The sequence below is a fragment of the Anabrus simplex genome, chromosome 8 (assembly GCF_040414725.1).
Source record: "Anabrus simplex isolate iqAnaSimp1 chromosome 8, ASM4041472v1, whole genome shotgun sequence".
Lineage (NCBI taxonomy): Eukaryota > Metazoa > Arthropoda > Insecta > Orthoptera > Tettigoniidae > Anabrus > Anabrus simplex.
In genome coordinates, this window is record NC_090272.1 from 214,568,788 (window position 1) to 214,594,371 (window position 25,584).

Genomic DNA, 25,584 nt, shown 5'->3' on the forward strand with positions numbered 1-25,584 from the left:
ACTCTGATGAACAATGACATTTTTGGAAAAAAAATAAAATATTTTGACAGTAAACTTGACATAGGGCCAAGTATGTTTTGTAGGTTGTAATGCATTTATTCTGCTCTACATCTCTCACTACAATAGTTGGTTCATAAATGTACCTGTTGTAAATGTGTAAGGCCTAAAAATTTGTTAATTTATAATGTAGAGATGGTTTCTTGCAAGATTTTAACCACTTTATTTTGTAAAGTGAGCTTGATTATCTATGTATATACATTTTCATTACAATAGAATCAGTGGTCCTAATGTTAGGAGCATGATATTGGAACATGAACAGTCTGATCTGTTGGTCAATTAGTACCTCTTTAATCATAATTATTTCACTCCATGGAGAAGTTTGTTTTTGCTTGGACAAAAAAATTGCTTATTTTTAGTTCTATGTGATTATTTTGCAATGTGACAAGCTTCCTAGGCATTGAATGTACTAGTTCATCTGGACTTTATGATTTCTCTCCGTTCCTTGCTGAGTTAAACAATTTGTGTACCACTGGTGTTTCCGGAGATTATTTTTACAGTCCCACTGGAACAAAACATATTTTTCTTTGTGGATGTTACATCTTACTTATCAGGTAAGAACGTTTTGATAGCCCGTACATGAAAGATAATCTATTGGTTGATCCGTAATTTTTAATTAAACTTTCCTTAGTGGAGGACCGATCATGAATCTTTTTCCAATTGTTGAATGTTTGGTCATTGGTTGGTTGTAAAAAGAGAGTGGCAGGGAGGGGGTGGGGGAGGAAAAAGAAAGGCAATTCAGTCTCAGTTCCTCAGGTTCATGGACTAGGAGAATGATGGAAAATGATTTTAGACTTTTACTGTAAGGCAAGAAAGAGAGAAAGTGGAAGGCAAGTGTCATTTATATTTGTAAATGAGAAGATCAGAGTTTATAGTTTTGCAGGTTCATAACAATTTTATTTGGTTAGAGCTATATTTATAGAAAGATAAGGATGTGAATAGGATAAACACAATGACAGATTGACATTGGACGAGGGAGCAATAGAAAAGGACATACATACATACATTATCATTATAGACTGTTATGCCTTTCAGCATTCAGTCTGCAAGCCTCTTGTGAATTTACTAAACGTCGCCACAATCCTCGATTTGCAACTAGTGTTGTGGCCTCATTTAGTTCTATACCTCTTATCTTCAAATCATTAGAAACAGAGTCTAACCATCATCTTGGTCTACCTCTACTTCTCTTACCCTCCACAACAGAGTCCATTATTCTCCTAGGTAACCTATCCTCCTCCATTCGCCTTGCATGGCCCCACCACCAAAGCCGGTTTATGCGTACAGCTTCATCCTTGCACATTATAAATTTCATATTAGAGCCCATATTTTCAAAGTATCAACTTGTGAAAATTTAGATTTTATAATTCCACCTTTACAATACTGTAATTGTCTTTATTAAAAAGACTACATTAAATTACACTGGTGAAACATGTTTCGTCCTCTTATAGGACATCTTCAGTCACAAATACAAACACACAACATTAAAAATAAGGCAAGGACACATTAAAATAAGTAAATGCAAAGTCTTTGTATCCTGTGACGCGGCGTGATAGCGTCTTGTCAATCTTCAATGTTAAAATGGTGCGGTGTGAACATGATATGAAGCATGAAGTCCAATTAAAATCATATGTTAAACTGTTGTTCAAAACAACGAATTGTCAATTATAAAACACCGTAAGTGGCTATGCAAATAAAATTATGTGCATATTGTACATAAAACAATGTTGTGATGATTCCACATTATAATAGCTTTCTTGATTAGGAGGTGGAGTTATACTGATGCAAGTTGAACCTGATTGTGTGTTGACGATAGGAGCATAAAAAAGGAAAGGAAAATACGAATGAACTGAAGAATAAAATTCCGTTAAAATGTGAACTAAGTGTCCATCCAGTCACTCACTTCCTTGCCCGTCCTACGTCGACCACTCCACCTCAAGTGCTAAGGCTAACTGAGTGACGTCCTCGAAGGTCGTCGAGGACTGACTGTGAGGGGAGGTTGAGAGGAGTTTGACGTAAGGGGAGAGGCGTGAGGTAACGTATTACTCATGCGCCTTCGTGAAAAGAATTTATTGATTAACTCCTCGAAAAGTATATTGATATCCTCTGATATCTCATTAAGATTATAAATCGGGTTGCATTTTTGATCAGTATTTATAAAGATGTTTTCTAAAATATTCAATAGATTTCCTTTCTTACATAAATGGAGAATTTGAAGGTCTTGTTGTATGCCCGTGGATGAGAACCATGCCCATATGAGAACCGAATGCTGAGAATCTGCCGTACTTTGACGCATTAACACGTTCATTATACCTTATGTTAAAATTTCGGCCTGTCTGTCCAATATAACTGGCGGAACACTGCTGGCACTTTAATTTGTAAACACCTGATTTCTGAAATTTGCTATTGCCGTTATTGATAGTGTGCTGATTGAAGAAAAGAAGAGCGTTGTTATTGGTTGTTTTAAAAGAAACTTTCATATTAAGTTTCTTGAAAACATTCATGATTTTGTATATTTTACTGTGACTATAAGTAAAAAGGGCATAACTATCTTCTTTCTTTTCGGTATCCTTGGTTAATGTGGAAAATTATTTTTTCTCAATTTTGCTAATAATTTTATCCACAAATTGCCTGTTGAACCCCCCCCCCTTTTTTTTTGCTATAAAATAAATAGTATCCAATTCATTTTTACAATCTGCTTCTGACATGGGTATATTATAACCCCTATAAATCATACTATAAAAGGAGGCCCTCTTATGTGCTGCCGGGTGTACGGAATTTTGTTTAATTACTTTTTTTAATTACTTTGCATTTACTTATTTTGATGTGTCCTTGTCTTATTTTTAATGTTATGTGTTTGTATTTGTGACTGAAGATGTCCTATAAGAGGACGAAACATGTTTCACGAGTGTAATTTAATGTAGTCTTTTTAATAAAGACAATTACAGTATTGTAAAGGTGGAATTATAAAATCTAATTTTCACAGCTTCATCCATCGAGTTCATTCCTAAATTAGCCTTTATCTCCTCATTCCGAGTACCCTCCTGCCACTGTTCCACCTGTTTGTACCAGCAATCATTCTTGCTGCTTTCATGTCTATTACTTCTAACTTATGAATAAGATATCCTGAGTCCACCCAGCTTTCACTCCCGTAAAGCAAAGTTGGTCTGAAAACAGACCGATGTAAAGATAGTTTCGTCTGGGAGCCGACTTCCTTCTTACAGAATACTGTTGATCGCAACTGCGAGCTCACTGCATTAGCTTTACGACACCTTGATTCAATCTCACTTACTATATTACCATCCTGGGAGAACACACAACCTAAATACTTGAAATTATCGACCTGTTCTAGCTTTGTATCACCAATCTGACATTCAGTTCTGTTGAATTTCTTACCTACTGACATCAATTTAGTCTTTGAGAGGCTAATTTTCATACCATACTGATTGCACCTATTTTCAAGTTCCAAGATATTAGACTGCAGGCTTTCGGCACAATCTGCCATTAAGACCAAGTCGTCAGCATAGGCCAGACTGCTTACTACATTTCCACCTAACTGAATCCCTCCCTGCCATTTTATACCTTTCAGCAGATGATCCATGTAAACTACGAACAGTAAAGGTGAAAGATTACAGCCTTGTCTAAGTCCGTAAGTACCCTGAACCAAGAACTCATTCTACCATCAATTCTCACTGGAGCCCAATTGTCAGCATAAATGCCTTTGATTGATTTTAATTATCTGCCTTTAATACCATAGTCCCCCAGTGTAGCGAACATCTTTTCCCTCGGTACCCTGTCATATGCTTTCTCTAGATCTACAAAACAAACACAACTGCCTATTCCTCTCGTAGCGTTTTTCAATTACCTGGCGCATACTGAAAATCTGATCCTGACAGCCCCTCTGTGGTCTGAAACCACACTGGTTTTCATCCAACTTCCTCTCAACTACTGATTGCACCCTCCCTTCCAAGACGCCAGTGAATACCTTGCCTGGTACACTAATCAATGAGATACCTCGATAGTTGTTGCAATCCTTCCTGTTCCCTTCCTTATAGATAGGTGCAATTACTGCTTTTGTTCAATCTGAAGGTACCTTACCAACACTCCATGCTAATTTTACTACTCTGTTTCATTTCATCCCTGCCTTCCCACTATACTTCACCATCTCTGGTCTAATTTCATCTATTCCTGCTGCTTTGACAATGGAGTTTATTTAACATGGAGAAATGGAAACATAAAAGGAGAAATGGAAACATAAAAGGAGAAGGACAGTCTCCACATTTCTCTACCCACCCTTCTGATTAAAGATTGAAAGAGAAATAACCTCGTCAGGGGCTGAGAGGAAATGGATATAGAAGAATTAGGAGTGATAAGGAGATTTGAAAATGTGGAGATTGTCTTTGTCCTTTTATATTGTCATGTTTGTCCTTATCTTCTTTTCTCTTGCCTCCTCTTCTAATGCTGATCTGTCATGTTTATCCTATTACAAGTTCCTGTTCATGTTTCTATTTTTCTAAAAATATGACTTGATTTGAAGCTTGTTTGTTCCTTTCAATTACTTGGTTAGAATGTTAATAATTTGGCCATTAAAAAGGCTGGACATTGTGTTCACTGAAGTTGATTGATAATTTTAATTGACATGCAGTTGTATTCACCTTATACGGAGTAAGCCTTGGTAATATTGCTAATGAATAGCAGGTTTTACAGCAGTAAGAAGAGAGTCAGAAGGAGGTGAGAGTTCACAGTTAGTGAAGAGCAGAAATATTCTTGAGATTTTGTGAGTGCTTAAATGTAATCTTGGGCACTTAAGATGATAATCTTTTCCTTCCCAAAGTTAAGTTCTTACCTGGTATCGCTCAGTTATTCATCAATTTAAGCTTCCTCTGAAAATTAAAGATCAGTTTAATGCTTTTTTTTTTTTTTTCTATATGTCTGTGTGTGCTATCAATGCATTTTTATCTGGTTCAGTGCTCTTGATCATTTTTTCTTAATATACTGTATATTATTATTTTCTTGTTAACTTTTGTCCTGAATGTTCTTCTGTCAGGTTAATCTCAAGAATATGTGTTAGAACATTGAATAAATGTCTTTTCTAACATAAGCTAGTATCGAGTTTTTGTCTAACACTGAGACCTGGAGGAGAAGGCAGTGCAGTTTATTAAGTTTTAAAAAGAATACTGCGTTTTTACTGTCTAAATTGTGCATCATGTGTATGTCTTTGTTTTGTTCTTAATAACATTATTAAACATTCGCTTTCATATGTTGGATATGTGTTGTATGATCTGTTACGCTCCTATGTCATTAAACTTTCCTGACATATATTTATTTTAAGAATAATGCTTGTTAACTCACATTTAGCTAACTGTTGAGCAATATCACATCTGTAAATTAGCTGTTAATGATCTTTGGAGCCACTGAAAGGAAAGACAGCCATGCACTCACAAGGGAACCAGACCGATTGCAATAATCAAAGGATAATCAATAAATGGTAAGTTATTCCCCAGTAAGTTCAGCTGCTTGCTGAATGGTCAAAGGACCCCGGGTTTGATTTCTGGCCAGGCTGGAAATTTTAACTGAGTATGGCTGATTCCTAGTGGCTCAGGGCAATTGCATTAGAGGTACCTGGCCAATTACATGTAGTAACCCTTTCACCCTGATGACGATGCCAGTACGGTGTGACAGGGACTCCACAAGATACCAGAAGTGTGGGAAGTCCTGCTGTTCGAGACCACTGCACAGTCTTCTGTAATATACAGAGATTGTTTGGAACAGGGTGAATGGTGCTCGCATTTCTCTCAACAGCATCCTAGATGTTATCAATAGGATTGAGGCCGGGTGACCTTGGAGACCAGGCAAGCATCGTCATGTCCTTGGACTTCATCGAACCAATTGGACACAATTCAAGAGTGAGGGGACAGTGCATTGTCTTGCTGTATGTACAGATCTCCTTAAGTTTGCTGGAGGCGAACAGATGAGTGGACAGTGATGTGACAGCAGGTTCTTGTATCATTTGATGGTGAGGAATGTTGTCAGATGTACCAGAGGTCCCATTTCATCCAACATGAACAGTTCCAGTATAATGATACAACCACCTCTGGCCTGAACTGTACCCTGCTGACAAAACAAATCTGTTGCCTCAAATGCTTCGAGACTCAGTTGTACTGTGCCATCATCTTGTCCATCCTGTGTTCACCTGTTACTCACATGGCCAGTACAAGGTTTGACAACATCACATTTATGTACTGCGTCGAACTAGTACTTTTGCCGGGCCGACCCCAGTGCCGTTTTGCCAAAACAGCAGCTATCTCTAACTCAGTTGCTTATCAGTCTAATTTTGTAAACTTGCTGGTTGGACTTAAAATACCCAGTATTGCATCACCCACTGGTGGGTCACTGTGTCGCATAACTTCAGCACCAGACTTCTCGTGCATTCTGACTGCACCAGTATATTCTGCTGTTCCTGTATTGAGAAATACTGGGCTTAGAACAGCATTAAAAGATGGCTTCAGGTAGATCCTGTGTAGTAACCATTGATATTCATGGCTCTTGAGATGTGCTAAATCTCTGGGAAATGCTCTGTTTGTATTCAGTTAGTTTAGATTTTTCTCGTCATCTCCGTGTGATTATTTGTGGAATTTGAGCTAAAATCTGTTTGGCTATTGACGTCAGGATTGGGAAAGCAATTGCATTGTCGTCATCATCATAATCATCATCATCGTGGGAATGTTAGTGCAGAAGAATTGTATCCTAAAAGTATATCTTTAACATAAAATAAGCTCATCGGACAAAAAATTAGTCACTTCTGGAGAAATTGTTGTAAGCATCACTTAATACCGTGAAACTCCGCCTCTGGATTTGATAACCGCCTGGATTCGGTTAGGAAGTAAGTCCACAAGGCTGTGTAGGTATGTCGTATCCAAGTTAAGCCACTCGCTGAGTATTTGATCGCGCATTTCCACCAAATTGCTGGGTTGCTGATGTCCGTTTTTATGTGCTGTTCCAACATGTCCCACAGATTTTCAGTGGTGTTCAAGTCAGGAGATTTTGCAGGCCAGTCAGGATGTAGTAGGGTTCATAAAACCAATCCCATATGCATACAGCCCGATGATCTTTGCTGTTGTCATCTTGAAAAATCGGGGTATCGATGGCATACTCGCCATGCAGATGTTGACTGAGAGGCAACACCTGATCATACAGAATGTTTAAATAAACATGTTGGTTCATGTTAGTGGTGACCTCAGTGATCGGGCCCAGTCCATGATACGAAAAACACCCCCAAAACATCACAGACCCAGCTCTGGCTTGAACGTGACCTTTCACACATCCAGGACGAAATGCTTCATTTGGACTTTGTTGCACTCGACAACGTGGAATACAGGCAAAAATGTGATTCGTCAGACCACATTATGTTCTGCCAGTCAGCTACTGTCCACGTTCAATGATTTCTAGCCAATTGAAGACGCACAGCTTTTTTTATGTGCCTATGTGAGCAATGGCCTCTTGCAAGGTGACCAACTCCAAATGTTCATTGCAACAGTTCCCGTCGCAATGTTCTCTCACTAACAGGTTGGAATGGGCCTTTCTTCACTGACTGCAGCAATTCCTCTTGGGTATGGAAGCGATTTTGATTCACGAGCCATGAAACGCGTCTTCGGTCCCTCTCAGTCTGGATCTTTTTCCGACCACAATTCTGATGTCTTGTTTTGTGACCATGTGTAGTACACTACTGCTTGTAGACACATTGAACAGTCCGCTGTGAAACACCAACAAATCCAGCAACTTTACGCACTGCATGGCCGTGGGCATGACCAAACTCGATTGCCCCTTTTTGCCACTCGGTCATATCCTTACCCATGTTGATATACACTATCCTCTTGAAACATCAATGTCTCACCGATAGCTGCTGCACGTGCAGTTGAGCATGGGACTCGTTCACTGCGCCATCTGTACAGGTTTAACGATCCATCTGTGTGTGCATACTAGGGTGACTAAATTTTCATCCGCTGAGCTTACCACCACGATCTATTGCATATTTTTACAAGCTAGTTTTTTTGTTACATATTTTTCATGAAGAAGAGATATAGAGCCTTTAGTAACAAATATTGGTGATTCCTGGGATTTAAAAAAAAGGAAGAAGAAGAAAAAGTCCCTATAGACAAATATTTTACAATGCTTTGTTACCAAGTTATGTGCAGTGGAATTACAGGACGTATATTTGTCTCAGCGCAGGAGATGCTTAAAGTGTCTACCATGGACTGGCAAAGATACTTGGGCCCTGTTGAACAGCTGCTCAGGTGTTATTGATGCACTATTGCAGGTCGTCGATGTGACTGGAGTAGCGTACACCACATTTCCCATGTATCCCTTCAGATAAAAGTCCAGGGGACTAAGGCCAGGAGATTGGGCAGGTCGATGCCTGGACCTTGATGCCCGATCCACCATCATGGGAAGGTCGTGTCCAACAACTGGCATACATGCAAAGTGAAGTGCGCTGGAGCCTCATCACGCATGAACTACATGGCAGATCATGGTGGTCCATTCAGAATGGGCTGATCAGTTGATCATGGATAATACCACACCACACATTATGTTCAAAGTGCTGTTAACGATTAGCAACAACCGGGGGATTTTCAACTGAGAACGTGTGTGTGTGTGTGTGTGTGTGTGTGTGTGTGTGTGTGTGTGTGTGTGTGTCATCCCCTGACATTTCTTACAAATGTTTAGATACACCCTGGGTTATGATAATGGGATATTAACATATCAGATACCATTGTTGAAATTTATCAGCATGGTTTTCTGGGGACCGATGAGGTACGAGTGGCTTATGATGTACTGTTGGATCCATCATGTTTTTATACTGGGAATATCATAGTCATATGCCCTTCATAGCTTCTTGTCTTTGTGTTATCTCAAATAGACTGGAATATTTTTAACTTCATGACTTACAATCGCTAACTTCTCTAATGCTATGTGCAATAATGACTAAGCCAAGTTCAAATACAAGACTGCAATTAAGGCTTTAACATTGCGATGTTATAGGTTCGGAGTGTACTCAAAACATTAGGCTGTATAAGACACTTACTTTGGTTCAGGGCTAATAAATTATGGGATGAATAATCATTGCTTTGATAAGCCAATGAGAATTAAGATGTAGAACATTCATTGGGTTAACCCTTGGGTTAAATTTGCATGAGATACACAAGTATTAATATAGTATATTCATAATGTGATAATAGCTTGTGAACTTTTAGGAATGAAGTTCAATGGAAAATGCTTTGGTGTGCATGCATATCTACTAATTTCATTGCTGCCTGATAATAACCCTGTGCCAGGCTGCCAATTGGAGCATTATTTTGCTTTAATCCCCTTAAAAATAAAGGGTGTCAAACATATATTCTGGTAGAATAATTCTCTTAAAAGACATTACACAAGTTGCAGTAGGGTATTTTTTTTTGCTAGGGGCTTTACGTTGCACCGACACAGATAGGTCTTATGGCGATGATGTAGGGTAAATTATTGTAGAAGTTGTTTCATCTCCATATTCCCCACCTCAGTCAGTGGGGAACAACCAGAGAAGTTGTGGTTGGTTGTTTCTCTTTCTTCTTGCTTTTTATTACCTGTAATTTTTCTTGGCAGTGGTCATTTGAAAGAAAATTCCTGACTGTTTAAAATGAACTATTTGAGTAAGGTAAAAAATGTAGTCAAATTGCTCTTCAGTTTTATTAATTCTCTTCTGTATTTCTTTTCACTTTATTTCAAATTCTCTGATATTATGGGGACCTTGTCATATCTGACAGTTATGCTCCTCTCTCTTACATTTTTTGCACGACTTTTTTAAAGTCATTGGTGTTCTTTTCCAACCTTTGCAAAATTACAGTTACAAGGCATAAGGAGAATTTTATTTGCCCGACTTTTGTGGTTCTTTTCTTTCTTTGCCAGACACATTGATTTTTCTGGTTGAGAACTATCTTCAGTCATGGAGAAATAAGAAAGTGGAAGTTGTTCCCCTCTTTTCTAGTAAGATCTCTTTATCACCTACTGTACCATAAGATATTCACAGCAAGCGTTCTGAGTACAGCAAGTGGAGGGGGAAGAGTTTTAGTAAGAGAGGGTGTAAGGTTGAAGGAAGTATTCTAAGTGGAACTCTGGGTCTACATTTAAAGTAGCCTTTATAATGCATCTACTCCATAGTTATGGTTTATTTTATCATCATCATAGGCAAGTGCAATGATCTCTTTTGAGTGTGCCAAGTTTGTCCAGTTCTAGAAACACAAGCTCTATCACAATGCTGGCTCACCTAATTGTGCACAGCACCTCCTTGTTTTTGTAGAATCTTGTGGTCCCTTCTCTGACTTTCTTGTTCTTTTCTGTGATTCCTTCTATCGGTCAAATCGTGGGTCTTCATGCACAATACGTTGTCACATCGATTGACCAGACGGTACATCCTCCCAGTTGCTGAAATTATATATTTAGAACGGAAGAAGGCAAATAATTACTGTCATGTTGTACTCTTCTTTTAATATACTCCCTGCCCTGAAAATGACCTTTTTTGACACTAGCAAAGCCTTCAAATGTTCAGAGAACTCTGTTTAATCAGTGGTCACTCAAAATTAAAGGACGTAAAAAAAAAAAAAAAAAAAAAAAAGTCCATTGGGCACTCCATGTCGTGCAATGTCGGCGTATAAAAAGATCTCTTATGACACATTTTGTTGTTTACCTGACATAATTAAAATTCAACCATAGATGCTCAAGAGAGATGCCATCTGGAAGAGTGAAAACATTGATGTGCTTCTGCTCTTGCTCTTCTTATTCTGATTGTTTTGTTCAAAGTCTATGGTGGTTCTCCTCACTGAGCAGAGTTGCTTGGTTTGTTGGAATGCTAGCTGGTATTGTGACTATTCATGGACTTTGGAGACGGGTTGGTTTGAATCCTCTGTTTTTCTCTGCTTTCTCATTTTAATTCCAGAGATATACTGGTTTATCACTGTTCTAAACTCAGCATGTGATTTCTCCCTGATGCTTGTACCAGTTGATACAAATAAATTACCAGAACAGACATCCGAGGAATACAGTTTTCAGACAGAAATCACAAACCTAATGACTAAAATTCCTTAAGCCCTTAAAATTTAAAAGAGTGTTTTATTCATCCATTCAGTCAGTTTTTTAAAAACTATGGTGCTAAATGTTGTTCTTAGGGATTATAGGGGTAGAATAGTTCAAGAATTATTTCCCTATACAGTAGAGCATTGATAATCCTGAGCATCAAAGATGTAGAGACATCCACTGATAAACACTAAACATTTACCTTAATTGGCAATGTATGAAAGCTTGTTCAGTTTCTGCCTTCGAACCTAGCTGAAGTCCAAGTGGTATAATGTAATAGCAGCAATAATATACGTGGCATTGACAAGAAATGTCATCTGTCAACTTTCTTGATGAGTAGAACCTACTGCATGTAACATTGTGTTTACATAACCAGTATAGTGTTTTGTACTTATTTTTCCAATAGCATATTTGTGAACTACTGAAACAAATGATATCAGTTGGGTTTCAAAGAATCATGTTTCGTAGGCATTGAAATTTATTTAGAAATCTTAAACACTGGTTTAAAATACATGTGATGCTGGAACATAGCACTATTAACAAGTATTAGTAAAGGCAAGAAGAAAGAAGACAAAATAAGTCATACATAGAAAGATAGTGAACATGAATAGGAGCATATGAGAGAGTAACACAGTGACAGATTGGTGTGGAAAGAGGGAGCAAGGACAGACATTAAAACACAAAAGGACAAGAACAATCTCCTCATCTTCGTATGTTGTTGTCTTTGTACAGAAATTCAGTTCAACATCCATTTCTTCTAAGTCCTTGACAAGCTCATTTTGACTTCCCAACTTAATCAGGAGAGTGGGAACCAGCATATATTGAGAGGCCATTTTGCTAGACTTGTTCTTGTTCAGTGAGTGTCAGTGCTCGCTCTTGTGATGAAGCTGGGAAGCAGAAACGAGCTTGTCAAGGTCTGAGCAGAAAAAAATATTGAGGAACTGTGATTGTTGAGGAGAGAGCCTGTCTAGTCGAAGATATGGAGTTATCCTTTTGTGTTTGGCCTCTTCCCACACTTACCTTCAATTCTGTTAATTCTTTTGTGCATTCCTTTTCATGTTCCTGTCTCTCTATAGATGACTTTGACATTTTTGAGTTTCACAATAATTGAGCATGTAATTTGTTTTATATATCTATTTATGAAATGTTTGCATAAGATCGTGTGTTAAGTACTGTGTAATAATGTTTGGTGTCACGCGTCACTTACATGGCAACAGTACGAAGTTGTATGGCGAATTTCAATGATATTTTTTTGGACATATTCATGGAAGTCTTTTTAAGTGGAAACAGGTTTGTTTTTGAGGAAGATGGTGAGGGGGTGGGGGATGTAATTTGTTGCTAGTCCTTTTTAAAAGGGATTTCAGGAATCCCAATTTCTTAGTGAATGCCCTCAATTCTACAGGAGATGCTGGTATACATCAGAGCTCACAGCAAACAGCTGTCTTGCCTTGCCTTCATCTCTCATGTTCTGTTCTCCGCTGTTCCCCCGCCAAGTATAGCCTCCTATCATTACAGATTTCAACATGACTGAAGAAAAAGATTGTCAGACGTTATTTGGAGCATTTTATTTACAAACATTATTTCAAGAGATGTCAGGAGTGCTTGCAGATAGAAAAGTGCTAAAGAAACTAAAAAGCAAGGCATATAAACAAGTTGCAAGACCAAAGAGGTCATACAGCTCGGAATGTTGGACATTAAAAATCAAGGAAGAGAGGAAGCTCCACTCAGTGGAAATGAGTATGCTTAGGAAGATAATAAGTGTCACTCTTGCTGATAATAGAAGGTATGAAGATATTGGGTTGGAAATGAAATCTGCAAGCATTAATTAACAAGGTGAGAAAGAGAAGAGACTTTTTAGTTGTCAGAAATGACCAAAATGACATGGTTGGCAAAGATTCGTACGTTGTTCCTTTTGGTGTGTATTCAGTTTGCACATGTTAGTTCGTTGGAGGTTCAAGTTGTACATTTTTGTCCTGGCAACTGAATGAATTCCAGAGAAGGTGTTTTACTTCATCTTCTTGGAAGAAGATCAGTCAATGATGACACATTTGAAGACAGCTATGTACACATTATTTTCTGAACCCTTTGTCCAAACTTTCTATTAATTTAGTGGAAAATGATCAAGAACAAATGTCCCATTTCTCCAACTTTGGAAGTGTAATATTGATCTACATTTGAGTGTATAAAATTATTTTAGCAAACAGGAGTAGCAAAAACGTCTTTTACACCACAAAAGTTGTAACTACTGTGTGTTGACATTTCATTCTGGAATCTGGACTGGCCCAAATTCCAGATATTGGCATCTGGGATCTCTTTCTTTTGTTGTGATCAACTTGATTGACAATTCCATAACGTTCTCTTAAAGTCTTTAATCTTCTGTACTGTATTTTTTGATACACGGCCAACAATGATTCGGAATCAAGGCCATTCTCGACTATCACAAGATATGTTATCTTTGTTAAAGCCATCTTCATGTTCATGGACTTTTTTAATGGTAGTGTCATCTTTGTCTTCTGAATCAACAAAAACAGCTTCTTCCCTAATAAATTCATACTTTCCCTCCTTAATTACATCAAACTTTGTTTTATCTGTGTGTACATGATTTCCTATTTATCAGAAAGCTGTATAGCTTCTTGAATATTAATACTAGGCATTAATAAGAGCTGCAGTTATGTTGCAAGCGGCCATAAAAAGCAACAAAGCCAGTGCGCTCGACTACTGGAGTAATAGTCATCCATCCTGAAGAATTTGGCCGTGTTGAATAGGATTCTCCATCCCATATCCAGAACTGTAGGCAGCCATATGTGATGGGGGACAGTGGAAAATGGAACGTGGGGAGAGGGAAGTTGAGGCACAACACTCGCTGGCTCTGAATGCTAATGTATGTGTACTGGCATCTACTTTACACACAAAGAACTTGGAGCTCTCAAATGTCCATCGAAAGGAGGACTACTGAAAAATTACAGCCCTATTTAAACTTAGAAAGACCTTCAAGAATATGTAAAAAGAACTTCAAAATTAACTGTATGACTTTGTACCATACACTTGTTTGTGAGATATTCAATAGTATTCAGTTAGCATGGATCCATCAATGCTCTGCTGTAATATAATAATGTGGAAGAAGCATGGAACATAGCTTTTGCTTTCCTTACACATCTAACACTTCAGTGTTGTGGTAGCAGTATCAATGTGTTTGACCCCCTGCCATGTGCATGTACATGATTTGATGAGAGCTGCACTCTCACTCTCTTGTAGTGGCTTCAATACCATGTCGAACCCTGTGACAGCCAGGGGACCCTCTCTGCTCTCTCCTATCAGCATGCCTGCAGCTCTCTCCTTTTCCAGGTAACTTTTGGTTTTATTATTTTATTTATTTATAAGGTGCAGTCAGTTCAAAACAGGCCACTTGTGTGTTAAAGGAAATTGATATCACAGTGTTATGTTAGTACATTGCAGACCTCTCCACAGTAAAGAATAATTTAACATGGATTTATCACCCCTACTCTCCCTACCATTTGGGGTGAGGATTAGCGTGGAATGAGGTCATACTTCTAGTATTTTGTCTAAAAGTTAAATCTTTTAACAGAACTTCATATAAGCAATTTGGCAGTGATCACTGTCTATTGCTGATCAAAAGCAGTTGTTATATTTGTTTTCTATTTTTGAACAGAATTTCATGTAAGTGAAAAGTTTATTTTGACAGTTATCACTAGCACGTTTTTGTTCATTGGGCAATACCACCAGTGTCTAATTTGTGTTTTAACCTTTTCATAGGAATATTCTCTATTCTTACCTGGCAATACACAGTTAAGAAATAAACACTTGTGTCTTTTTCATTTCTAGCTATAACACTGCAATAATACTGTGAACCATACACATACAAAAAATATAAACAGTAGTTTTCCTATCCTCTCATCCATGTTCTACTTTTTATGTGCCTGACTTTTGAAAGAACATTCAGTCTGTGTAGGTAGTCTGCCAGAGTCACATTTGCACGATACGGAAAAATTGTTTTCCTCAAGGGTATGTGTTCTGTACATTAGACTGCACTAGTACAGTATATACAGTTCTGGGAGGGCTGTTGGTGCTGTCCAGAGCAGCAAGTAAGTAGGAACAATGTATTGCACATTTTTGACCACAGAAAGTGGGAATAGATGGAACATTCATTAACAGTGCTTCATTAGTCACATCTATCGTTGTTATGAACAAAGGACTGTTTCAAAATAAATTTCTGTGGGTATTATCCTTGACTAGGGAACAAGTTAATGTTTTCAAGTCAAAAGCCATTGTGTAATGGGTAGGTGAAGTGTTTTGGTACTTCATTTTTGTACCATATCCTCACAAGATGTCAGCTGTCATCAGGGCGATCTGATTCTTGCTATCAGCAAGTCAGAAAATAGTGGAGGTACTGAGTCCATAACCGTTCTTGTAGATTCTATAGCCGAGATATTCTCCTTCTTCCCCTACTTCTTGTTCCTTGAATTTTACCTTGTAAGATAAGCTGAAGGAGTCTGATATGGCCAAAGTACTCTAGATTCTTCTTTTCGATGATGTGTGAGAAATCTAGCTCTCTGTTCAGGTATTGGAGTACATCTCTGGTGCGTATTCTGTTAACCCATGACATCCTGAGCAGGGATTGGTTGCACCACATCTCAAAGGATCAAAGTATTTAGGTGGTGTTCTTTGTTAGGGTCCAGTTCTCAGCACCATGAGATTAATCTCGAAGTCGCTGTTAAAGAGGATTTTACTCATTCTCTTGTACTTGCCTGTACAATCCAAAACCTGTTCCAGCTGTGATCAAGTACACAGCCAAGATACTGAAAGCATTGGACTTGCTCCAGTGATGTGCCTGCTATGGAGCATGTTTTTTTAAGTAAGTACAGTTTTTAAATATGGTTACTGCAGTGCTTTGGTCATCGTTCAGAGCATGCACGTTCAGTACATCTGTAGGCTAGCCACAAACGCCATTACAGAGCATTTCCTCATATTCATGTTTGTGCATATTGAAAATGCCTCTGACAATTAACAGTCCTGTCGAGTGTGAAATATGCGCTGTGATTAGTTTTCTAAATGCAAAAGACATGAAAGCTGTTGAAATTCATCAACACATTAGTGAAGTGTTTGGAGAATACACTATGAGCAGAGGAATGGTAATAAAATGTGTTAGAGCATTTAAACAAAGCCATACTAATGTCCACGATGAGAAGCATAATGGGTGACCGTCTGTCATTACTGAAGGCTTGGTGCAGAAAGTTGATGCAAAGGTTAGAGAAAATAATGTTTTAAGATTTCATCGTTAAGTTATGAGTTGCCTGAAATTTCAAGGAGTGTTCTTTATGAAATTGTCAGGATGCTTAGATATTAAGGATGCTGATAGACGTGCACAAAACGAAGTGCGTAGGCAGTGTTCTGACTTCCCTTGAGCAGTACAGTAAACTGTCAATTTGATCATCCTCCATATAGTCTCTAGTCTTTTTTTCCTTAAAAAAAAAAAAAAAAACCTACGCACACCTGCTACAATACTATGTTTGACCACTATAGACAATATTTAATGAATCAGGTTCATGAATGAGATGATCATTAACTCCCTCTGTAGATCCAAGATTGTGGGTTCGTATCTGGCAGAGGCAGTCAGATTTTTGAAAAGTAAATCAATTGTAGGCTTTTGAAAGGCAGAAGTAGTTCATTCAACGTTTGCTGTATGTCATACGATGACTGTGTGTCAAAAATTTCTGATGACACATTTGGTGTTTACCCATCAAAATTATTTAATAAATTCTGCCACAGATTGCCCAGCTAAGGTCTAATTTTGCTACCATCTGGTGGAATGAAATGGAACATTGAAATTGATATGCAGGCAGTTTAAATGGCCTGCAAGTGCTAGCTGAGGACATGGTTATCATCACCACCATCATGTCCTGAACAGACTCCCCTCCACTCTTTTCATTGAACAGAAGTAGCATTGAATGGCGGTGGCATTGTTGGATCTCAAACTTTTCATTAAGTCCTAGAAATCGAGAGTGCATAACATTCTTCAGAAATTCAAACTAGATGCACTGCATGATCCTCCATACAGCTTGGATGTGTTCCTGTTTAATTTTCTATAATTTGGTAAAATAAAATGAGATTGCATGAGAAAGGATTACTATTGAATGAAACTGTGAAAGCTGGAGTGAAAATTTTATTCTAGGGGAAACTCGCCTCCCTTTAGCTTATAGCCATTGACCATTGGTGTTGAAGAGGGGCAAGTGTTTGAATTCTTCATGACATTTATTTTCTGGGTATGTCCTGTTCCCTGGCTGAGTGATCAGCATCTTGGCCTTTGGTCCTTGGGGTCCCACATTTGATAAGGCTCTGGGTGTTTGTGCTATTGCCAACTTTCCTAAAACTCCTGAAACACACACAAAACATTCCTACTCCACACAAACACTGTTTCCTATACACGGCAGGCACATCCCATCCTCAGCGGAGGGTCTGCCTTACAAGGTCTGCTAGCGATAGCCACAGAAATTATTACAATCTAGGTATATTGGGTGGCCTGTTTTCAATTGAATGACCATTGTATTTATTTATTGTTTTTTTTTATGGTGTTCCATACCCTGTGATTTTTGTAACTGCTGATTCCTCTGAACAGAGAAAGTAGCAAGTCAGAATGGTAGTGCATACAATACAATGAGTCAGTGATAAATTATTGATGCAACAAAATAGAGATAAATTATTTCGATTATGTTCCAGGTATGGATGCTCATATATAGGATGACCTCCATAGGAATTGGTATTCACTTATGATTATTTTAAAGATAGAAATGAAACATTTGAGGTTACTTTTGCATGTATGCAGGGCATTTTTTTCTGGCGGAACACACCATAATGGTGTTCCAGAACCTCTATATGGAAACAGAAGTGAAAAATTATAGATTCAAAAAAAAAAAATGTCTAGATAATGAAATAACAATATATTTAAGTTTCCTGCACAAAGGTATCATTCACTTTATTTGTTTTGTAAAAAGTGGTAGGAAGTGTTTAATCATGCAAGTTATCGGATATTGACTTTGCTGTTTCAGTTTCGAATCAGATCATTCTTCTACCTGACGTCTGCATTAGCGTTTCCCTTCGAGCCTCCAGAGTAGAAAGGCTCGACGAAATATTTAAGATTCAGCACACTCTGAATAAAGTAGCTATTTCTCCCAGTGAGTGTGAAAGATGAACCTCATTGTGATTCCAGAAAGGCCTTCCACGTCACTGAAAACGTTAACTTTACTGTTCATAAAATTGTTGGAATCTCCTTGTACTGTGTTTGATCATACTCAGTTTGTTAAAACACAGCTGCTTAAATATCACCATTCTACAATAGTCATTAAAAGAAGTATACCTGGGAGCTAACTCAGGAGGATATTGTCATGCGTATTGAGAGTTATCGGTAACAAAATAAAATTTTAATTTTGGGCAACCTAATCAATACTCTACTTGTATTACTCGTGATGAGTTACAATTGGTCAGTACATGTTTCGGCTTGTTTCATGCCATCGTCACCTGACAAACAATGGTAAAGAATAATGATTCTCTTATAAACTAAAAGACATACATAAAATATACATGAAAATGTAAATTTAAAATTAATATCCCTTGAAAACATTGGGATGTCATGTTAAATTCAATGTACATACATAAAATAATTGACCCTTCTTAGGAATTCTTAAAATTAATGTTTCTTAACCCTACGTTAAACGCGCGCTCGGTTGTAACACCACTACACGCGCACGGACTGACAATCCGCGATTGTAAGCTTAATTTCATTTCAATTATTTTTCCAAGAATTCGTTATTTCTCTCTTTTGTGAATCTACCTTACATTGTAATTACTTTATTTTGATTTTATTTATATTAATTAATTTATACATAATCTACTTTTATCCTTTAGGGTAAATTCAAAAAATTATCAACTGCAAATCATGGGACTTAGCAAAACCAATTGTAAATTAACAATAATTAATCTAAACTATAAACAAGGTATTTCTACATTAAGGTACAAAGTCAGGAAAACATCAACTCGATCTCATCAGCTATCGACCATCTTATTTTGACTGTAAACACCACATACAAAATACATAACACTTACACAGTAGAAAAGGCAAGGATATTTACACAGACAAGTTCAAATACTTTTATGTACAGTTCGGTCTTGCACCTCATGAACAGAAATATGACGGATTCCACTACCGTATATTGTACTGTCAGTACAATGATTTGGACTTTATTGGTCACTGTCTGACTCCTTGTTGATTATAATGTGTGCTCTGTTGCAGCAGTCACTGCACAAGTATGCAGGAGCATGTTCTAGGAAGATGTACTTTTCACAACTTTTGCACTGGAATCCTGTTAGTCTGTTTTTCCTTCAATTGCAGAAATTGCACCGCCCTCGGGTCGATTCCACTCCAGGCCTCTTTGGAGGTTTTACATGAGAAAGTCCCACGATCTCCTGAAGACGAAGATTGATTGTAGTTGGGATGTGCTCAAGTTGAACTTTTGATTTCAAGTAGTGAGGAGCTGCTTGGCTAAGATCTTCAAAAAATCCTTCCTTGCGATTGTGCTGTTGGTATTGTCTTTGAAAATTATATAGGCATTTATACCAGTAATATTTAGGAAAGAGAAGAACACAACTAAAATCCAGCGTCGTGATGTTCGTGCCGTGGAGTAAGTGCATTTCATTTCATCCACCTTATCAACACCGACTCTGTATCATTATAGAAGGTAATCATTGAGGGTTTTGATCCATCTGAATCGCCATCAATAGAATTGCCTTCATGGAAAGTAGATAGAACCAATACAACTTTGTCTTTTCTTGACTTGTATGACACAAGGGTTGGGTTTTTCCTGAAAGCAAAATTGCTTGATTCCACTGGCCGGTTGCTAGCAGTTGTCATGAAAGGAGGAATTTCATGCTTATTCTTGCAAATCGTTTCAACAAGTGTCAGTTTATCATCTTCAAGCAAGTCTTAAGCGACAGGAACAGACACAAACCAGTTGTCATAAGTAACGTTTCTACCAGATTTTGATATGGGTTTAACCAGTCTTTTTACAATTTGATGAGGTGTGTTTTGACACTGGTACGGGTCTTCAGGCTGTCTTCCACAATATATCTCAATATTACTTGTATAATACATCTTGACATCAGGAAGTGCAAGAATCTTTATCCCATACTAAGGCGGCTTGGACGGAATGTATTGACGAAAGCAGCATCTACCTCTAAATGCATCTAGCATTTCATCGATGGGTCACTAGTTTCGACAAACTGTAGTGCTTCCTACATTTAATAATGAATGTTTCTGCTAAGCATCGTACCGCTTTGTCATCAGTTTACGCTGGTTTTGGGAGTTGATGTCGTGAAATTTCAAACATTTCAACAAGAAACGGAAACAATATATGCCCATTGTAAGCCTGAAATACTCTATTCCTGTACTATCAGAGTGCCAGAGGTCTTGTTGCAAATTTGTGTGGGATACTTTCTGTGCCCCACCAATGAACAGAAGACCTAAACATGCTTTTGTCTCAACAAGATGATCGGTATTGACTGCATCTAAGAGTCGAGAGAATTTGAAACGAATAGTCGATATGTAACGATTTGCTGGTATTATGATTTCTTGTGGCATTTCGTGGGTAAAGAGCAATTGCAGTGCTTCAACTGACATCTAGCATTCATGGCAACTCCTCTACTCCAGGCAAGTGTCCTATAATATTATGTTCAGGTTGCCTGACCCTTCTATTATGATTCATTACAGGCCGATGATTCCACTGGCTCCTGTCCTTTCCAACATATCTTTCATGGTGCTCGCTTTCAGTCACGTCCTCTTCACACATGAACTGTTCGCTCTCAGAATTATGATCATTATAATTTGCGACGTCCTGATCAATGTCATCATTCGCACCAACTTCCTCGTTGTCCAACCACAGCTCGATTTGATCCATAATTCTTGGAATAAATAACTCCCTGGGAAAGAGGACGCAGAATCATTATTCATAGCTCATTTTGTAATATAGTGTTTATCCCACTGAAAATAAATTGTTTGAGAGAATGTTTCCCAAAATATTTTATCATCAACTCATTGTAAGACAGCTGCTGTTCAGGGACAAAGTGTTCTCTGTATTTTAGTTGTATTTTGTCAAGGAGAGGTTGAAGTTTCCACAGCTTATCTTTTAGATCAATTTTGTTGCTGTCTATACAGTGGAAGAACCGAAGGATTTGTTCAAATTGGTTTCTTCTCATAGCATTCGTTACAAGCTCGTTTCTTGTATCATACTTAGAATCCCAATATAATCTTTTACTAGGGAGGGGGTTGTAACCACTTAAAATAAGGATACCAAAGAAGCAACGCATTTCTTCACAAATTATCAACGGATTTGGACAGTTTTTGAAAACAGCATAGTTGTTTGACTCTTCAGCCAATAATCGAAGAATTCTTCAAAAATCTGAACTGGGGTTTTTGCACAATAAATACTAAAGTCGGCATCAGCAAATGTCCTAAGATTACACTCTAAATCACCATCTGCCCACTGTTTTTGCCTGTGTTTGGTCAAGTAATCAAGGTTTCGTGGCTCATTTTCTACTTCCTTGTTAGAGATCCAGATAAAAGGAGGGAGGTCAAGAGGGAGACCCACATTAAGGTGGTTGGAAATGATCAGGAATAGTATAATTAGAAGAAACCTGTATTGGACCACAGTTAAGAAGGAACGGTGATTGTTGGATAGATGAAGATGGAAAGATGCCATAAACATCCCAACCTGGTAGGGGCTGGATGACGGAAATGATATTGTGTTGTATGTTGTTTAAAAATTCTTAAGACACTCTCTCCTTTTCTTTCCCCCCCCACCCCCCCTTATTTACAATTTGCTTGATGTCGCACCAGCACAGATAGGTCTCACAGAAACAGTGGAAGAGGAAAGGGCTAGGAATGGGAACGATGCGACCACGGTCTTAATTAAGGTACAGCCCCAGCATTTCTCCTGTTGTGAAAATGGAAAACCATCTTCAGGGCTGCTTCATTGGGGTTCGAACCCAATATCACCCGCATGTAAGCTGTCAGCTATGTGGCCCAAACTACATGGCCACTCACTCGGTCTCTTGTTTCTGTCCTGAGAGTTCCGGCACCAGAAAAAGTGCATCGCATGTACAGTATGACATTTGAACTAGCTTGGTCCCATTTCATGTGCTTCATACATGGACTAACTTTCAGGATATATTCCTCACACGTGGAAGAAGAAAATACGTTATATGGATGTGGGTGCGGAAACGCATTGTGCTATATGTGCAATCCCTGTAACTGAGCATCCACTTAATCTTATTAAATTTTGAAAACTTGTACAAATTTATGCATTTCTAGAAAGGTTGGTTTTATGAAAAGAACTGTAATCGAAATATAAGAGAGATTTATATGCTCATTGTCCTTTACTTTTCCTTTTTTTTTTTTTTTTTCCCCCCCCCCAAGAAAGTGTAGTTTGATATCTTCCTCTCTTAACATTAATTCTTTGTTATTAAAAGGCTACTGTAAAGGCCAAATCCACAACTAGGCCTACATGAATTATTCCTGGAATTCAGTTACCATTTTTCTCTTTGACAAATTTTGAGGATAGACTTCATTATCTTTCACTTTGTTACTTCCTGGTATAGTTAAAAGGAGCAGACAATTTTGAGGTGAAAATTGATCACTAACCCAAATCAATAATTGTTTATTGTTTCGACTACCAGTTCAATGTAAATGTACGGACGTGCATTAAAACAACTATCTTTTCCATATAGAAGCTTTATGAATTTGACTCTCAGGAAATTATTGGATTCTGATTTGAAAATGGTATAAACTTTTAAATTTCTAATGTGCATTTAATATAAAAATATATGTATACTGTTGTTGCATTAGATCTCTACAAAACTGCTGTAGCATGTGCTCTTGTATGGCTCTGAAGTGTTGAGTTGCTACTTTCTCCATCATAATGGTTTGTCCTTTGCTTATTGTGGGATGATATTTACTAATATTTAAAAAAATTAACAATGTGATTTTTTTAAGGGTAATTTTATGCATATAAATATTATTATTGCAAAGATTGTCTCAAAGTAATGTGTTATTTTTATCCAAGGAGTCTTATAGACATTAAGTGAGAACAAAGTACTGTAAGGAAATTAAATATGGCATCCTCACTGGCTGTCATGTAAATTGATCACTTTTGCCATCATCTAACTATGTCTCTTAAATTCCTGATGTTGGTAGTGGGACAGAATTTTATTGCATCGCTTTCTGTGGCATTGTATCTCTTAAATACCTCATACTGGTTCTGTGGTTAGGAAATATTTTGAGTCTCAGACATGATAATAAAGATGAATAATACTTCTCAAAAATGTAATGTGTTAATGAACCATTATCCGTATTGGAGTATACTTAATTTTAAATGGCTAAGTGAATTCCAATATAAATGTGTCTTAATTCATGTACGAGTTGTTTTAATGTGTTGGAGATACATACATACATATTGTTTTGATGCCAGTGGGGGACAAGCTGTTTTAATGCCAGTGGGGGACAAGCTGTTATATTTTCATTCATTTGGCTGAATGGATTGATCAACTGATAGTAATGAGTATCTATGACTTTGAATAAAACAAATTAGAACCATATACCTTATTGTTATAAGAGCCATTTCTTCTTTTGTTTCACCCTCCACGAACCTACTATGCTGGCGTAGCAGGGGGAGAGGTGATACTCCCACGTGGCGCATCCCAAGTGGCGGATAGGGGGGTCTTAACCGGCTTGCCGGCGGAATTGAGGGAAATAAAATACCTCTCGCGGACGAAACACACAATCCTATGGGTGAGGGACACAGACGAAGAATACACCCACGGTATCCCCTGCCTGTGGTAAGAGGCGACTAAAAGGGGCGACCAAGGGATGATAGTATTAGAACCATGAAACTACTTGTGATTAGTGCCACTACGCGGGGAAAACTATGGGTCGCTTTTACTTGCGCGTAGTACCACTATGTTAGGTACAAAATAGGTTGGTGATTAGTAGCAACAGAGTGCGTTGCCGGCTTTAACAGTACCTGTGATCAGTACCACTTTAGGGTTAGCGACACCATGGCTCTGGCTTGCCTATGATTAGTACCCACTATATGAGGATCACCACAGGACAGTGCGAGTCCCTGTGGTTAGTACACGTATGTGAAGAAAACACCATAGGTTTGCGTTGCCTGTAAATGGTGCCGCAATGTGTGAAACACCATAGGTCCGTATTACATGTACGAATTTCATTACCTGTGAGTAGTACAATAATGTGTGGAATATCGCGAGTCTGCGCTACTTTTGATTAATACTGCAACATGACAACTACCATGGTTCTACTTTCCTAGCGATAAGTACCGTTATGAGGGGCCAATGACTTAGATTTTGGACTCCTTTCGAATACAAGCATCATCGATTCAGTATTATGCTATAGAAGAAGTCCCTTGGTCAGTAATACTATTGTTTTACAACAGTTTCTGTTAATGTGAGGTATTGCGGGTTGGATCCACTGATTGTTTTAAATTTATATCCATTCATTCTTCCTCCTCACGTTTTGAATTCTGGTCAGTGGAGGATTTTGGAGTTTTAATTTGTCATTACATTTTGTCTCATTTCGTACCATTAGGGGCTGGTGACCTTGATGTTAGGCCCCTTTAAACAAGCATCATCATCATCATCATCATCGTTTCACCCTCTCTTTGGGGTACGTTGAATTAATCATTTCTCTGTGTGCTGTTCGTTTCTTAGTGCTCAGTATTTCTTCATTATTTCTGATCTTAATTTCCTCTCGTCTTCCGAGATAGTAGGTTTGGCTTTTAATGTAGATTTGTCTTGGAACCTGTTATTTTCATCTTTAGTTATTACTTAGCTGTTCGATTGAATAGTGAATTTTCTGTAATTTTTAATTTTACTATGTCCTTTTCAGTTTCTTTAAACCAGTTGAATTTTGTTTTGTAATTTCGGAAGAAGTCAAAGATTTGTTTGGTTAATCTTTTAGAGTCATTCTGGGATGACCGTAAAAATTTATCCTCCTTTTTTGCACAGTATCAGAGAGGTTTTGAATTTTCTTGTAGAATGTTTCGTTCTTGTATATTATCGTATTATCCTGAAATTTTGGTCCTATGATCTTTCTTAAAATTTTCCTTTCTTTTAGCTAGAGTTTCTCCATCTGCCCATTTATTGTTAGAATAACATTTGTTTAGTAGACAAGTTCAATCACATTTCGACATTAGGTGCCAATGACCTTTGTGTACTTAAACAGCAGTCTACAAAAATATGTTGTTCTCGTAAATAGTATTATTCATCATTTTTTATAATAATCAGTATTTAGATAGCTGCCTCTGTGGATCAGCGGTGGAGTGTCGGCCTCCAGATCCCAAGATA

General features: G+C 37.9%; 1 protein-coding gene across 1 annotated transcript in view; it reads left to right on the forward strand.

Annotated features, from left to right (window-relative positions):
- Positions 1–25,584, forward strand: part of Ask1 (apoptotic signal-regulating kinase 1) — a 226,847-nt gene that overhangs the window by 121,453 nt on the left and 79,810 nt on the right. Inside the window, exon 15 of the mRNA XM_067152155.2 lies at positions 14,413–14,502. Coding sequence (XP_067008256.1) covers positions 14,413–14,502 — 90 coding nt within the window. The remainder of the gene's footprint in view (positions 1–14,412; positions 14,503–25,584) is intronic.